Source organism: Sander vitreus, chromosome 9, assembly GCF_031162955.1.
Source record: "Sander vitreus isolate 19-12246 chromosome 9, sanVit1, whole genome shotgun sequence".
In the NCBI taxonomy this organism is placed as follows: domain Eukaryota; kingdom Metazoa; phylum Chordata; class Actinopteri; order Perciformes; family Percidae; genus Sander; species Sander vitreus.
The window spans coordinates 13,117,595-13,135,772 of record NC_135863.1 but is presented as its reverse complement, the minus strand read 5'-3'; the positions used below and the strand labels follow the sequence as shown (position 1 = coordinate 13,135,772).

Here is an 18,178-nt window from a genome sequence, read left to right as displayed (position 1 = left end):
AATAACTTTATGTGTAGCTCTCCACTTCCTTCTGATCTCCAAATACAGCAGAGAACACATCAATATTCAACATGATTAATAATGTAGTTGACTCCTGCTATATGGTAGCCTAGTATTAATGCTGACTGTGTCTAGTTCAGCCTTCCATAGCCCCTGTCAACTAGCTCTGTTATATATAGCCTATATGTCTGATTTGATTAAATGCATCAGTCGGTTATTACTGAATTAAACAATACAAATTGGACACTGTATTACTCAGCATTTAACTAAGTGCGGATATTATAGAAATATTCCCTATACATCAGGGTGTGCCTATATGACCTATGTGCTTTGTTTGTGATAGGCTTTGTTTTGTCAACAGCCCTGTAATTTCCCCACAGATCATAGGATTTTATTTAAGTGACCAAATGGCTATTTCCGTCCATTTAAACCACCACGATGACCCCGTAAACAGAAGCAAACTTTCTGTAAATAAAAAATAAATATAAAAGGTTGCCGTTTGGACTGAAATGCATTATTCTTGAATGATTCCCTAACTGTCTTTACTGCTGTTTCGAGAATAGACCGAAGCACTTACTGATACTTACTGATAAAGACTGCAAAGGCAGAGGGATTGAGGAGAAAGGCTGTAAAAGCCTGGTCGTGACAGATTCGTCCTTCTTCAACATATTCAAGGAAGAGGAAAAGTAAATTGCGGGTCTATAATCCTGCATGAAAAAAACACTGCCTGATGTCATTTGCCTGACCAACTGAGGTAAATGTCTCACTGTTATAAACACAAACGAGCGATTTAAATAACTGTGCAGTTTTATGTTCCGCTCAAGTGAAAGCGTCGCGTCCAGGACAGTTTTTCTTTAAAAGATTTGATGCCACGGACTCTTACATTTGAAATTAGTGGAACACTTTGATGTTTCTCGTGAGAATATCATTGTTGCTTCAGTCTTAAATTGCATATTTTATTCATCCAAATCTTTTTTTTTTTTTTTTTTTTTAAACGAAGTCTAGAATATAAACGCATTGGATATGATGATGTCACTATCATACTCACAAAAAACTCTAAAAATGCGAGGTCCTTTTTTTAATCATGGGTGGGGGGGGTGTTCAGTGTCCACCGGAGCTTTTTCTGTCTAATAATGTTCTGTTTAATATTGTTGAAGCCACGCAGTTGAAGGGAGAATAGTTTTAATCTAAGCAAAAAGTCAGCAGAAACTTCCTTTCCCCACTGCTTAGAAACGAAGCGACCCGCAGGGAGGCGCTGTGTGTCCATGTGTGTACATAAGCTGGGAGTCCCAGCAAGGGAAAGGCGGAGTGACACGCTGCATAAAGAAAGATAAAATAGAAGAAGAAAAAATTACCAACATGACAATTAAGCCATTAGTTTAAGTCATGCAAATCCTTAAACATTTCAAGTGACGATATAATTCAAAATGTTGCGCAAAGTATTCCAAACATATCCCATTATACTACTTTTGCCACAGAAAGGTTTTAAATCAGGGGTCTGGGAGAGAAGAACGTTTTGTATGCTGACTTAATTGTGCTGAAACTCTGGGAAGACGTAAACATGTTCTGAACGCACCCTCGTTTTTAAACCGACAAAGATTTTATTTTGATATTAAATGTGAGACTAAATGATTGTCATTTTTTTCAATGCAGCTGCTTCAACCGTAACCCCTCCTCCTGGCGCCCCCCTGCTCTCTCTCTCTCTCTCTCTCTCTCTCTCTCTCTCTCTCTCTCTCTCTCTCTCTCTCTCTCTCTCTCCACTCTGCTGTTATTCCTCCACAATCGTGTGCTTCATTCCAGTGCACAAGCCGAGCGAAGCAGACGGTCCACACTGCAGCCAAAGCTGATAAATTCGCTCAGGGAATAAATCTATATAAACCGCGCGGCTGTTTCTTTACAGGAATACCACTTGATCGTGGACGCATGTGAGTGTGCACATGCCAGGCTGGGACTGTACACCATGGCTCTGACACAAGTGCGGCTATCTCTGCCTCTGCTCCTCTGACCACAGAGAAAGTCTTTGGATCTCCTCGCGAAGGCTGTTATTTATTTTGTCCTCCCCATTGACTAACAACGACATATTGCTGGAAATCTTCTCTGGATGGTGACCGCGGACTGGACTACCTGTTTTCAGCTGATTCGCTCAATGCGAGGGGAAGGGACTGGAAGTCTTGTGCCCGCTGCCTTTTCTCTGGTTTAATAAGGCGCGTTGGAGATCACTGAAAATCGAGAAGGGCTGCTATATTCACACATTTTACACTAAGGGTGTTATTTCCTCCGAACACTCACCTTTACGTGTTTTGGTGAATGGGGGTAACTCTAGTTCTGGAGGCTTGACACAGCTGGGACTGGGACGGGACTGGGTGCGTGGAGCGTCAAATCACCCAGGATTGTGTTCCCTTCTCTCTCTCTCTCTCTCTCTCTCTCTCTCTCTCTCTCGTGGGTCTATTTACATGTCCGACCCGACTGCTTTATGACAATGGATTACTTTCTGCTTTTATGCAGCCTCTTGCTGCCTGTGGTGTCCACCGTTGAAGGTAAGAAATTTCATCTTCAGTTGGTGTTGCGTTGCTGAATGCCTTAAGCGTATTTTTCCTCCATATAAAGCGAGTCAGTACCCATGCCTCTCAGAGGCTGGGCACCGCAGCGGGTGAGGCTCCTGTTTACCTAAATTCTTAATTTTCTACTATTCCCGAATTGAAACTAACCTCTCATTTCCAAAGTGACCATCTGGCTTGTTTTAAGGGCTCACCAATGGCATTATTGGCTTTACGCAGCCAAGCGCTGTGGCCGGTACAGGTTTCAATACACAATTGTAATGCGCGTCAAGGAAAGCTCATCCATTTCAATGGTAGTTGTGTATTCTTTTTTTTTTTTTGTTTCATCAGCTATTGTCGACAGCTAGTGCTTTCTTCGTCACTTAAAGGAAATTAGCTTCACACTGTATCTCATCGGGGACTCGCGGCTCCAAGACCCCCCCCCCCCCTCCCTCCCAGACACTTTCCCTAAGGTCGGCTGCGTGTATTTTAGGGCTGTATGAGTGTGCGGCCTTTTGACATGTGGACTATTAGTTTGAGGTCAAAGTATACACTTAAAGAAACCGATAATCGTCTATTTTGATATTCAAAAGCTGCTACATGATTTTTTCTATTTTCAAAGTTGCTTTGAAACTCAAAAAGTAATTCAGTAAATACAGTCAAGTGAACTGTTATCTCTGTGTAACTTCAATTTTCGTTCAGTTAATTTTTTTTCTTCCTAAAGTGACATCGACTGATTATTCACATTTATGTTTTATAACTGTTGTTTCCAATAACAAAGCCGTCTGTTTAGTGTTGATGTTTGCCGTGCGTTAATCGATGGGAAATTCTAGCTGTCATTTTTTTGTCCACCAGCGAGGTAGTGTCCCACTCTTCTATTATTCCTTTCTTACATTATGGGATGTATCACTCTGCTCTGTTTGGGGAAATACGAATAAGGAACAGTGGAAATAAGGTTGAAAGGGGCCTAAAGCTTGAACTATGGATGCTGGAGCGCAGGCGAGTCTCCCGCTTGGCTTGTGATGCCAGTAGGAAAGTAGGACAGTGGGCCACAACGCCTTTCTCTCTCTGCTTGTTTCTCGACCTGTCTGCACAATGCCTTAAGAGTTTTTCTCAAAACATGTGAAATGCGTCTGTCATTGACGTTAAAGAGACCAATAATGTGTCAAGGCAATTTTTACTTTGCTTGACAATACTTAGTGTCCAAGCTTTGAAATAAAAGGACGCATACAGTGAATGGGCTGCCTATTTCCTAGCTACAGCTCAAACGACGAGAGACGTTGCACTGAAAGGAAACGCTAATTTATTTCACTCCAATTTATACAACAACCACTAAGATAAACAATATAAAATGCTGGTTATGTTTTGGTGTGTAGCCTATACACTGTGTGCATTTATTCAAGCTAATTTCTCACTTCCATTTCAGTGAATTGACCCTTATTTAAGAAAACATCCGTTACAGTCGGTGCTGAGTAAAGATTACACGCTGCTTCTTGAACTCTTCGTGGAATTATCAAATCGGACTAAATTGCTTTTTAAACTAGCTACTGTGTTCGCTGCCACGACCATGGCGTGAAGAAAACACTCGTGCGTGAAAATAGTGCAAAGATTATCTGATTAGGTTTGCCGTAAACCACTAAATAACAGGGGTGACCGAGGAAGGCTATGATAAGAGTCCCAATACAGAAGTGACTTGACTTTTAGAGGCAGTCTGATGTTGTTGTACTGAATTAATTACCGTCCCTTTCTGTAGACCTAGATGGATGGTATGGCTTTAATTACAACTTTCTAACATTATCTTCAACTGAACAAAATTATTTTGAAACTGGAGTTCTTTATTTTGCTGTAGGGACCCCCTGGACCCTCTCAGTGACCCCTGCAGGTCACCGGACCCCAGCTGGGAGTCTGACTTAAAACACATGGCTTGAGTGGATGAGAGGATACTTGTTGTGCAGAGAGAAAGAAAGAGAGAGAGAGAGAGAGAGAGAGAGAGAGAGAGAGAGAGAGAGAGAGAGAGAGAGAGAGAGAGAGAGAGAGAGAGAGAGAGAGAGAGAGAGAGAGAGAAATAAAGAGAGAAATAGAGAAATAGAAAGAGAAATAGAGAGAGAGAGGGGTGTTTTCTTGACAATACAAGCGAGTTGGCTGCGCGCGGGCTTGACGTTGATGTATTTCGTTAGAACAATCTATTCCCTACATAAGTGATGCCATAAATTGTACCCGACTGACCTGGCTGGGGGTTTACCAAAGCTTTTAATACAGCCGAGTGATTTATGGCCGCTGCTGGGTCTTCTCTCTGGATATCTGGCTTTATGGCGATTTAGGGAGAAACAAGCGGCCTGGTGTGGAAGTTTCCCTGCCCTCACCGTGCGTCTCTCCGGGTCCCGGGGTCACACAGCCCGGGGAAATGCTCTTAATGAATTCATGTTGTTTTCCTCTCTTTTCTCCCTCCTTTTCCTTTTTGTTCACACCCGCTCCTTGAATTGGCATCTAATGACTCAACGCTATCAATCTTGTAAATTTAGTTTGCTTTCCATTATTTAATTATCGGCCTATTGCCTAATACACCCAGGGTTTCGCACGTTTCTGAACTTTCAGTGGCTGCAATCATCAATGCTGAATAATATTCTGAAGCTGTTAATAGCTTACACGTTATCTCATTTAACTGTTTGGGTGCGTTTACATAAAAGAATAACCAGGGTTAAAGTTATTTTGCGCAGGATTTAGTATTCTTCTAATGGTGGTTTTGTGGCTCTGTTCTAAATAATAAAATATCAGGGTCACATCTTATGTTATTTGTATCCGCTTTTTGGAATATGCAAATGTGTTTAATGTGTTAATTGTCTGAGGATCACGACCTCATTAGAAAGGGAAATTCGCTATGTTTATGGTCAAAATGACAAGTAGATTGTGGCAATGCTGGTGAGGTCAGAATATTCAGTGGACCTCAGTGAGTGTAGGAAAGGCCTTGGCTGTTGAACTGCTGCTATCAGTGTACTGAGGAGACAAATTGCGTCGTTGGCAGTCCTCTATAGCGCACAGGCGCTGTGGGTAGTCCTCGGTGTAAATGACTTGTGATGGAGGGAGGAAACACAGAAAAAGGCAACCATAATTATATTCACATATATGTACATGTTGTTCATACATTGTTCATATTACATAGCTATATCTATTGTGCTCTTATAACACTGCAATATATTTTTTGTCCTGCCTATGCACCACCTGTTTATACTTGTATATCGCATTGCACTTTTCTGCTTTTTTGCACTTCTGGTTGGACGCAAACTGCATTTCGCTGTCTTTGTACTTGTACTCTGCACAATGACAATAAAGTTGAATCTAATATAATCTAATCTAATATTCGGGAATGCTATCGGTCAGTACACCCAGCTGTGCATCTGAGTTTATTGTCTTTATGTAAGCCTCCAACATCCCTGTTGTTGACAGACGAAATATTACGGTTTATTGTTGAGACTTTACCAGTATGTAAGCATTAAAAGGAGTTTCAGGTGGACAAACTTAGGCCTACTCCGGGTCCCGGTTTAGGTGCCACAAATGAATAGACTTGTGTTCAGTGAAAAGGTTTTGCGCGTATTTATTATGACAAAAACGTCAACCCCGTTATGCTTACACTTTAGCCAAAAGCCCAAAGCTCTTACGACGACTTCCAGTGGAACAACTCTCACCTGGAATTATTTTCTGTCTAAACTGAGACAAATGGGCTTTTATGGTCGCAGCTCAGGGTTCCCTACTCACACTCCATGTTTTTTTTTCTATTTATGGCGGTGCATTTCGTGAAGTGATTACGCACAACCAGGACCTTTGAAGCGCACATGTTTATGTTTTTATGTGGGTGAGATCACACCTCCACAGGAGCTTTCCTGTGCCTGTTTGCAGTTGGCACATTTTTCATCTAACTCTCTCCCATGATGTATTCTCCACTGCTCTTTCTTTAGTAGAGGAGGTCCCCTCGCCATTATCATTATTTTATTGTTAATATTATCAGACATTGGCTTTAAAGTGGCAAATCCTAAATTGTGAGGGAGTGGGCTTGTAAATTATAATTTCCAGTTGAAGATCAACAAGCAATAAATGCCCATACGAAAATATGTTGATTCAAGAATGAAAAGTAAAAATTCCATCCTGTTTTACTACATGCTATATGATGTAGGGCACATAGACAATGTTTCGTCAGAAGTGACAAATAGGCAATGTAAAGTCCGTTACCACAAATATAAAACATGGGTAACCATAAATTGAAGTGATGCGATTTTACTTTATTTTAAAAGAATTGTACAAATGCTTAACTGAGGTATTTTTTCATCCTTAATTACGTTCAAATAGCCTATATTATATGTTTGATATTTTTACTCGTTGATATTAATTAAAACATGTACAAATTCAAATGTTGGCCTTTGTTTATAGGTTTGGGACAGCTGCATCTTGCTGAAACTCAATTAACATGAATGATGAAGGGAGTAACGGGGCCATTTTGTCCGGAACACTTGCTGTCCGAAGGCCTTCATAACACCAGACGTTATTTAAGAGCCGCGCAAGCATCAGTCATGTGTGCCCTGAGCAGGACTCACACACAGGACGCTGCTTTGTTAAACTTTACTCCAGGAGCTCCTCTACCCCTTTTACATAACATTCAAAAGCAAATTACTGAACAAATGTATTTAGGCTCACAATTGAAGTGACAAAGGGAACTGTTAGTTGCTCTGTGGTGGCTATTAGGCCTACACAGACCATTCAAGGGCCGAGTGGCAACCTGCTAAAGAGGCGTGTGCATTTGCAAAATAAAAGCAAAGTGAATCTGGTAATTCTACTAATTAATCATTCCCGATGTGGCATCTCTGTCTGTCTGTCTGTCTGTCTATCTATCTATCTATCTATCTATCTATCTATCTATCTATCTATCTATCTATCTATCTATCTATTTAATTTATTTAAGAAATAAGATACTGCTGGTAGAGATGTAAATAGATTGTCGCTACGAAGCGCACACACAACACGAGGTGTTCAAAGTGTCAATTGATGCTGTCTTATTGATCGAGCGAATCAGAGCTGCTCAGCCTTTCTAAAACCGCAGAATCAGGTTTGATGATGAAGACTGCCTAGTTGTCTTCCTGCAGTAAGCAATTAGCAATTCATAATGATATTTATCAATGTGTCCCCATTGGCTGGGTGAACGATGACTTCGCTTCTCATGCAATATTCACTAAGGGTTTCCATTAATAATAACACAAGTATTAATAATAATAATAATATAGTATTATTATTGTTATTGTTATTATTGCCTGTAAATAAGAATGTAGGCTTACAAAAAAGAAAATAAAGAAATAAATGTTGTTATCAGGGAAATTGTAAATAATTTAACAAAATATAAATTTATGAATAGAAAAAGGCAGAAAAATTCTTGTTATCATTATTATTATTATTATTATTATTATTATTATAATTATTGGTCAACTCTATTTGTATATATATATATATATATATATATTTATATATATATATTAAACAATAAATCCAACTAATTATTTTCGCCCATCATGCTGATATTTTCAAACTGTGCTTCTTATTGGTAGTGCATTTTCATTTTTTAATTCACATTCGCATTCACATATATGCACTTATTTCAAAGAATAAATGAATAAAGGAAACCATAAAGACATTGCCCATCACCCTCAACAGTGTCCTGGTGTATTGACCTCGACAGAGAGCATAGCCAGTCGCTAGGTCACATAGGCAGCAGCCATGTTGAACAGATGTACAGTGACTTAGGTTCAGATTGGCGTAAGGAGCTCAGGAAGAAGGGGGAGTGGATGACGACATGTTGAGAGTTGGGGTGGGATGGTAAGGGGGAGAGCTGTGAGGTGGTGTTTGGGATATGGGGCAGATTTGGATCAGAGACCCACAGAGCAGCAGAGTTGACAGACTTTACAGATGCAGCGGGCCTGCAGGAGTGCTCATGTGCACCGACTGATGGTTCACGGCTCATACGGCGGCGGGGAAAGATTCACCGAGCTGGAATTTCACATGTAGGCAAGCAACAGCCGTGTCAGGCCCGCTGGGGCCTTCATACACCAGGAAGTGGACGAAGCAGGGTGACCGATGAAAATAAGGCAGCAAGGGTTAAAATAGGTTTTGAGTCTTTAGCACTGTACTGTGGAGACTTTATTGAAGATCAATTTATATTGATAAAAATGTCAGTGGCTATGTAATATATGTGCATTATAGCAACAACTAGTGCTAATAATCAAATTAGTTTAGTACAGCTATTCATATGACACAAATTTAGTTTATGTGACATAACTGTGACATGAGTATCGCGATTACAGTTAAAGAAACGTGATTGTTTTGAATTTACGTTGTAACTTGTCTCTGTTAATTCCATAAAATTGGAGTACAATATTAGTAGTAGGATATTTTCCAAACAATTTCCAAATATGTATGTGGGTATGCAGCTTGGGAGAATTGCTGTTTTTGAATATGGTATTTGTGTGTGCAGTCCATCCTGGACTCTGACAGAGGGGCATTGTAGGATGGCAAGTCTTTGACACCTACTGTCGAGAGCAAGCAGGGGAGGGCGAATGTGTCTGGGCCTGCTCACTGCACAGACACACTGCTGGTGTCTGGAGTCAGCCAAGCAGAACAAGGGAGAGAGACACACAGACACATGGAGTGAAAGAGAGTGAGAGAAAGAGAGAATTTGCACTCACAGGGTGGTACATCTCGGGGGTAGAAGTGTGTAGAAGTGTGTTTGGGAGGTTAAGGCTTGGGGATTGTTTGTGTGTGTATTGCTGGGGGTACAGTATGTTATGGTATGCCTAGTCCTCTCTAACAAAGGTGGATTAAATTAGACATAGTCATGCGATGTCAGCATAGAGATATATATGTCTTTGTCATTTATAAGAACTAAGGTTCTAGTTAATCCTTTTACTTAAAACATTTCGCTTAGAAGTTTTGGACCATTTTAAAATCAAATGTCTTCTTCAGAACCTGTTCATTTCTTGTCATGGGAATGCCCAGAAGATTAACATTTTATAGCATGTGTGCATGTGTGGGTGTATGATGGGTGTTTCACATTGCTAAGCTGACTCAGGCAGGGATGTTCCCCTTCTTTGGTCCTTACTGAACAATATTAATGGCTTTCAAAATACTGATAAAATGTTTGACATAATATTAATGGCCAACAGAGTTAGTGTTTTATAGGCCCTGTCTGCACCGGATGTCCATAAAGTGCAGCTGAAATTACCATGTGTCAAAATGTCCAGATTATAAAGTGAGTTAGGACCTGCTGTGCTTTCCACCCACTCTCAACCCACGTCCTGTGACCCATATCCAGAGGTCATGGGGAGGGGTCTGTTTGGATGAATTTGGAGAGGGCTTACTCCCCAAGGCTAGTCTTGTTCTTTCTCAACAATAGCTGTTCTAACACAATCAAGCTCCAGGGGTTATCCTTTTCCAGTGGCAAATAAAAATACACTGAAAGAGGATGTGTATATTTGGAGGGACCGACTGTGCAACTTTCCACAGCTCGTTGATGCATTGACATTCACACAAACAGACCAGGTCAGCCTACAGACCAAGGCAGTTAGACTCTTTGCATGATGGACCTGGAGCAGTTGATGCGAGATGACTAGGAGCCTGCATGGACATGCTGCGGCCATTATGCCGTTCGTCACTTGGCGACAGAAGAAGCAGGGCTATTCGAAGGAACACAGGGTGGAGTTTGTGGGGAGTAGACTTCACGGCCTCCTCCCACCATTTCTTTACGAGCTACAGCCTCTTGTAACAACTTTTGCCAATGAAGCAGAAAGAGATCTTTGATATTTGTCTTTAAAAAATTGCCAGTTACAAATCTGTCTGGAGAGTGGACGCCGCTGTAAAACAGTGTGCCTTGAGGGGAAGAAAGGCCACATCACCTGGTTTGAGCCTTTGCCGGTCTTGTTAAATATAAGAAGAAAAGAGAGATGGGGGAAAATAGGGAGGGGCATTTCTTTTTGGGTTTAACTACGTATAGCTGGTGATGGTGAGACTTTTCGAGGCACAGTGCCCATATCTCCAGGCCTTGTTCCCTTCAAGAGCAGGGAATCAGCTAATGTTAATTTTCAAACATTGTAGTAAGTCTGTGTGATGATAGGAACTGCTTTAAGAGAAAAGCTGATTTCATGAATGATGTGATGGGCTCGAACGTCCAGTGTAATTAACCATAATGCATGTGTGACAACAAGAGTTTTTGAACAGTGTATATTTTACTTTGTAAGGGGTCTATGTGTGAGTGTTACTGTTCACTATAGCAGATGGCTGTTATCAGACTTTATTCTGCCCCACTTCTCATCCCTGGTGTCAAAAACACTTGCCACCTGCACTTCAGCTACACTTCAAAAGGCCCGCAGGCATGAGGAGGGCTCCCCACTTCTATTAAATATTCCCCCCTTTCCCTTTTGTCTTCTTGAGAACAGCAGCAGGTTTAACCAGACCCCTGCTCTCTTATCAACAGTGAACCAAATTCACTCTCAACATCTTAAACCCACTCTCTTCTGCACAGCTCAAAACTCGGTGAGCCCAACACATTTCAGTGGTGGCAGCAGCACCAATCACATGTGACCTTTTGTCAAGATATTTACATAATCCCCATGGTTCCACGCTGCAGCCTCCTGGAGGCACTGCCAGCTGTGAGGAGCATTTATTTAACCTCAGATCAAGTTGGAACGGAGTTTCGGTGACACAGTGACTTTATGTTTAAGTGAGTGCAATATGTAGAGGACAATGAACGGAAGGTCAAAAATCCTTACTGGCTATTATTAAGGCAAGCATTTCATGGGGGAAATCTAGCAAATGTGGAGGTGTTGCTTTTGGTCTTTCAGATTGCCCTAACACCTGTCCATTTGGTAGAGTGATAGATGGAGGAGGGCTATAAAGTAGTGCGTGTGTGACACAGATACACTCATGATGTGTTTTCTCAACAGCAGATAGAGGAAGGGAAGGGGGCCACCCTGTGGGTTTGCCATCAGCTTCAGTCAGTTCACAGAGTTGTTGCTCCACTGTTTCAAGAAAATCTGTTCTCCAGCAGAGTTTCTTCCTTTTGATAGTAAGATGCAATCAACTGCAACTAGTATATTCATTATATTTGACTCACCTGCAAACTTAGCTGTGGATACAAATTATAATTCATATATATCATGTCATTTTAAATATATATTCAGTGTGCAGATGGTGGTTGTTAGCTGTGATTTTAACATGGATTTGTGCTGTGAAAGACTAATTGCAATGAGCCAGATGAAAGCACCGGACAATATAGGTTGACCACCTCCCTCTGTGCCAAACAGCTTCCCTTTCCCCTCTCACACCCTATGGCAATCCCTTCTAACTTCACACACACACACACACACACACACACACACACACACACACACACGAACGCACATACACACGCACATACACACACTTAACACACATCAATGGTGACAGTTGCTTAATCTCATAGCCATACACACGCAGGCACACATTACCTCCGCCCAATACACATGCACACACAAGTCCCCACAAAATCTTTACCCACGCACACATTCACATCCACTAACTCCTCTGCTAATGAATCAATCAGCTGGTTCCATTCATTTCATTGCTGTCAGACCCCATCGATCAGCCCCTTTCTCGCCGTCTCAACAAATCAGCAGGGGAGCTCAGAGATCGAGAGGAGAAGAAGGGGCTTGAAACATCCAGGCAGTTCAAAGACTCCTTATTTCTTATCCGCTTTGGTTCCCCAGAAATATGGTGTTTTGATGCTGTGTAGCAGTGTGTATGTATGTGTGTAAAATGAAAGCGAGAGAAGGGATTAAAAAAAGATCAAGAAGGCAAGACGTGTTCTCCTAGAGTTTATACATGGTATCCGACCTTCCTTTGACCTTAGACTAGCGTGTTAGCACTGTGGACTCGCAACATCACGGGAAGACTGGAGGTAGCAGGTGGCGGACTTCAGCCAGGTGCAAGCTCATGCGCTTCCAGGGATGCCCCTTCTTGGCCATGAGGTATAAACTGCCCCACCCGTTTGAGCCTCTAGCTTGGCTAGGTGAGCGATGTGTATGGTGGGTCCAACTCTCGCCATGCTCCACTCCCACACCTACAGAGTCAAAGTCAGAAAGGTTATCAGTTATTAAAGCCTGTCAAAGCTGGAGCTGTGTGTGTGTGTGAGGCCATGCAGAGTGAGAGAGGCGAGAGAGGGGTTTTCTTTATCAAAAACCACTTAATTCTGTTTATTGGCCAGCCAGTTCATTTCAAAAGGTGTTGAGAGAAGCAACTATGCCGGCCAGAGGTTGCAGGGAGCCAAGGTCGATTGTGTTTTGGTTGGGGGGGGGGAAAGGAGTGGAGGAAGACAGGTAGGAGGCACACAGGAGGAACAGTAGGTTCTGAGATTGTGAGATCCATCTAAGCAGAGAAACTGTAATCTCCTGACTTGGATGCTTGCCACCAACCAAGTCTCTACTTCTACACCATGCCACATCCTCCCAGATACAGGATTGTGCCTGGGAAGAGAGATCCATTGCTTTCCACCAGTACCTTTCACTATATCCTTAACACTCAGTCTCTGTATCTTGTCCACACATACGCTCACATTGGTCCCAGATGAAAGGTTGAGGCTTTGATGCAGTCTGGAAGGAATCTGCCAGCTGGGTTTTTAATGAATCTGACAAGCAAGCCAGTGCAGATCGATGAAAACATTGTGCAATGATTTCAAGATGCAATCTAGTGTCAGAATGGTAGAGTCATTGGCAGATGGAACAAAATAATTAGAGTTGAACTTAAGGCAGAGTGTGAGTAAACAGTGAGTGAGTAAACAAATATATCAATGTTAAACTAGGTTATCAACAGGAACAAAGCACAGAGTCATTTCTTAACATTTGGTTTCTTTTCATAGAATGGCGATGTTTGCCTTTGGTTCAGATGGCCATTGATTTATATGGATTGATATATTTTATTGCCATTTGGTTAGAGGAAGTCTGAGGTTTTATAACTGCAGTGGTGGTTTATCAGGTACGACTAACTCTAAGGTATTGTGCTAGCCAGACAGCTTGGTATTCTGTCCTGCCAAATAGGAAGAACCGAAAGGTTCAATGCTTTCCACCAAAAAAGAAAAACTCCTCAAACAAAGCCTCCTTTTATATGCTGTTTACCTTCCCTTTCTTCACCTCCCTGTCACTCTCTTTGGCCTTGTCCCTTTCCCAGCCTTGCTCTCAGTCTATGATCTCTCCACCCCCTCTCTTTAACCGTCATTCTTGTCCTTTGTTCTTTCATCCCATCCTTTTTAGCCATCGTTCTGCCCTCTGCCCCTCTTCAGTTCTCTCTTCTGTGACCGAAGCTTATCACAGTTACAGTAGGTCCTAATTGCAGTATTATTTTCCTTTCCCTGTTATCTCATGTCCTTGTGATAGCAAACTCCCAACAGTGACAGTAAGCAGCTAGGAGACGGATGCTATTTACTGCTCAGAGACCCTTTGTTACTGTGTACTACTTGATAAGGTCTTGACTGTCGAGAGGACTTTCCCTATTGTGTATGTAGACAGGGAAGTCTGCAGTTGAAAGGCATTGCAAATGCACATCATCTCCCCTCATTCCACTGACCAAAATTGTTTCTTGACATGACAGGTCTGACATGAACTTTTCTTTCAACATGTCGCCCTTGGCATTTTACACAAAACATGGTCCTTTCCTGTCAGGTTAGACAATAAAAAAGATTAGTGCAGAAGGAATGGCTGCAAAAAAGAATGGCAAGAGTGCCTCATTGGGCTGTAATGCAATATGTTGCTTTAGGAGGGCGACGAGAGGGTGTCTAAGTGGGAGTCGCGTGAGGTGTCTGGGAGCCAAACAGCTTAGAGTGTGAAAACAATCGGCAGGGACATGAAAGTATGAGCGAGAACACACACAGGGGTCAGATAACCCCTGGGCAGATGGGGATGGTCAAGTGAGCAGGGGAGAGAGGTTTTGGGGGGTTGCAATGTTTGTGCCACTAGTGTCAGGAAAGGAATACAAAAGCATTACCCCCTGTGCCACTTTTGGCCTCTGTAAATCCCCAGGGGTGCAGGAGCTAAAACGGTGGTGATGATTAGAAATTCAATTTGGCTTGCCATCAATCAATGCCACCAAGATCGACAGGATCGCTGCCGATTGCCCACCCTTGCAACCATATTGGGTTTGTGCCTCTTGGGATTCATGCCCTTTTTTCACGCTTTGTTAATTAAGCGACCAAGCTGCCCCTGCACTTACTTATTTATGAATCTTGGATTCGACCGGTACTGGAGACCACTTGGTCTCCCCTAATTAGTACCTCACTAATGGCCAAGCTTCCAGACAATCCATACAATCTCAATCCAGACCGCCGACCCCCATTCTGTCAATGCACGCATGGAAGCATAACACCCATATGACCTTGACGTTACACAACCCAAGTTGTGTGTTGTGTGGGGTGTTGTGTTTCTGTGGTACTGTTTAAAGTGCCCCACATGGGATAATGAGACAACACTTAAAAAAAATCAATTTCTATCTCCGTCTGTCTAAGTAATTTCTCACCTGTTCATTAACCCAAGAATAGAGCAGCCCGGATGTGTTGAGCATCGACAGTCATTAGATATGGAAGAGAACCTGAAGGAACAGACAACGGGAGGCTTCACATTGGTGAAATATTAACACTTTCCCAGAGCAGCGAGGGCTTTGCAGTTTGGACGCCGCAATGATTTATTGATATGTGTATCTTCTTTGAAACAGGGGCTTGCTACAAGGAAAAACAACGGATGTATACTGTTGACTTCATAACACCTCTTTTGAATAAAGTATGCCAGTAGCATGACATCATTACTATAAACCCCAATCTTATAATTACTGTAACTACCAATCAGTCCTGCAAACACCCTGCCCAAAAGCCTTTTTCCCTTCCTTTCAATGAAGTCACTGTTCAGGGTCAGTAAGCCAATCAGCTGTGGCCTTGTGTGGTGCGGTTTGAATCCCATAAACACTGGTCCTGAGTCAGATTTACTGGCCAGCGGCCCTGGGGATTCATTTGTATTCTACCCACTTTGGTTGGTTCAGGGTCAGGACGATGACTAATCAGGTCAGTGCTGATCCACACCCTGTGGTTGGAGCATTACCAACCCCACCTAGCTCACTTGGACCACCAAGAGGTCTGGCTTGAGTGTGTGTGTGTGTGTGTGTGTGTGTGTGTGTGTGTGTGTGTGTGTGTGTGTGTGTGTCAAAGGTAGATTGAACACATCTGGGTTGCATGGAAACATTCTGATATTTTTGGAACATCTAATTTCTCACGTCCCCAGTTGGGGAGAAAAGCAAACTTGCACCTAGCTGTTGTTTATTCCCTTCAGATTGTATCATCACATGCCACAACAGAAGCGAACCCAGCTGAACACTTGCTAATGGGTGAGTTTAGGCATAAACATTGGGGTTGTTATTTTTTAACTAGCGAAGTTCGCCAGAGGCTGTATTATAAGGATTACAATAAGGCAGGTGGGTAGGTGGGGAAACTTCTTGGCGCGTAATGAAACAGTTAACTATTACCTCTCTTGGCCAACTTTGGTGCCAAACAAGATTCCTGCCTTTTTATCCTGAGCGATCAGACCCCGCATTTGGTTTTCCAGGATGTTTGGCACACCACAGGACTCACACACACACACACACACACACACACACACACACACACACACACACACACACACACACACACACACACACACACACACACACACACACACACACACACACACAAACACACACACATGGATGTGGATGCGTGCGTGCGTGCGTGCGTGCATGTATGTGCGCAAACGTGTGTCAGCACATAAATCAATGGGTGCATGGCGGCCTTGTGGGTAGAGCTACTGTGTGTGTGTGTGTGTGTGTGTGTGTGTGTGTGTGTGTGTGTGTGTAGGTAGTAGTGGTGGTGTGGGGGTTATTGGTGACACCCTGCTCTCTCCTAACTGCCAGCTTTAGTTACACATCAATGAAGGGTGAATAATACATTATCTAGGGTAGCCTATATTACTCCTACATATCCCAAGAGAAAGACAGAGGGATGGAGAGGTAGACACATGACATAATGAGAAATATCTACATTAACTATATCTTCCATTAAGAAAAAACAAGCTAGAAGAAAAAAGACATTTAATCCAGAGCTCCCCGATTCCTCCCTAATCTAATGTATCATCCACATCATTCAGCCATACCATGAAACTTCAACCAACCTCACTTCCTGTTTAGATAGTGTCCCTTTCCTTCTCCCTTGTCCTGGTGTACGATCAGCCTCTGTCTTTTAGATTTATGCGGCTGTTTAGGTATATTAAGGACAACAGGACACCTTCAGATGAAAGAGGAGTCGAGGCATAAACTCTAGGCCAGTCAGCTAGCGTGGGTTTAGTGGACTTGCTGGAGTGTGTGAAGGTCCTTGAGCTTGGATCGGTGATGCATGTGGTTCTGTAATCATGGTGTGATTATTTAGACATCCATCTTACTAGGATGGTGACAGGATGAGTTTAGGTTTGTGTATGTGTGTTAGAGAAAGATAGAAAGTTCAGTTTGTCTGTGTGTATCTCGGCCCATGCTGAAAATGCAGAGGCTTCACCCTCTGCATTTTGGGACTTGCATCCTTGCCAGTCTGTCTGTTTCTGTGCATGAGTATGTGCATATATGTGTGTTCATGTGTGCATGTTACTAACCGCTGTATGATTTATTCCTTCTTGCTCTGGTGTTGCTGTCTGGGGTCCTCTGTGTGTCGTGCCAATGCGCAGAGGTCTTTATGTAATTGAAGTGGGCCTCTGAAAGCCCCCTGCCATATGGAACCCAGCAGCCTTGTCTGTCCATCCGTCAATTTCTTTTAATTGCCCAGAGCGGATTCTATGACGTGACTATCATGATGACGGGAGTGGTTTCTTTATAGGTTAAATACATTAATAAGTAATACAGTTTGGGACCTCACCAATCCCTGACCATGATATTGACCAGATAATACTGAGCTTGGCTGAGAACAGGTAGAGTGTGAATGCTACAGGCTTTAGTCTGGCTGCAACATTCACTGTCATTATAATCCACCTTTTTGTTTACATTTCCAATAGTCTTCATCCACAATATACTGTATATATATAAATGTGGTATATAAAGAATAAAATGTGTGCTGCTCCCCCCCCCCTCCCCCTTTTATTTGTTAAGAGTAAACATAAGAATACGAACCAAAAACAACCCTTTGTCATATTAAGATCATGTTGTTAAAATCTTGGAATAACGTTTTGTATTGTTTGCTATATAAATGTAGTTATTGTTTTGTGTCATAAAGGTAATCCGCCTGTGTTCTGTAAAGTTATACAGCCAGGTTTCTGCAATCTGTGTGGTACAGAATGTGACCTGTGTTTTGGAGGTCAGACGCTGCCAATCTTCACAGCAGGGATTCAGTTAATTATGGCAATTATACTAACACCTTAAATAAACATGGTAATAATTTATTATTAAGCAATACAACAACTTCTTCTCCTTCTCCTCAGCTTTTGTTTATTTCCTTCAAATGGCATCATACCCTTAGAGTCACATTAAGGTTTTGTTGCATCTTTGGCAGAATGCTGTAGCTGATGTTTGCATTTTCT

General features: G+C 42.3%; 1 protein-coding gene across 9 annotated transcripts in view; it reads left to right on the top strand.

Annotated features, from left to right (window-relative positions):
- Positions 1-1,770: 1,770 nt before the first annotated feature.
- Positions 1,771-18,178, top strand: part of ephb3b (eph receptor B3b) — a 58,325-nt gene continuing 41,917 nt past the window's right edge. For 6 of the 9 annotated variants that reach the window (XM_078258790.1, XM_078258785.1, XM_078258788.1 and 3 more), the window contains exon 1: positions 1,772-2,537. In XM_078258790.1, the coding sequence (XP_078114916.1) occupies positions 2,474-2,537 (64 nt within the window). In that variant the 5' untranslated portion in view covers positions 1,772-2,473. Of the gene's footprint in view, positions 2,538-18,178 lie in introns of all 9 variants that reach the window. The other 3 variants (XM_078258792.1, XM_078258786.1, XM_078258791.1) reach the window with 1 other exon arrangement.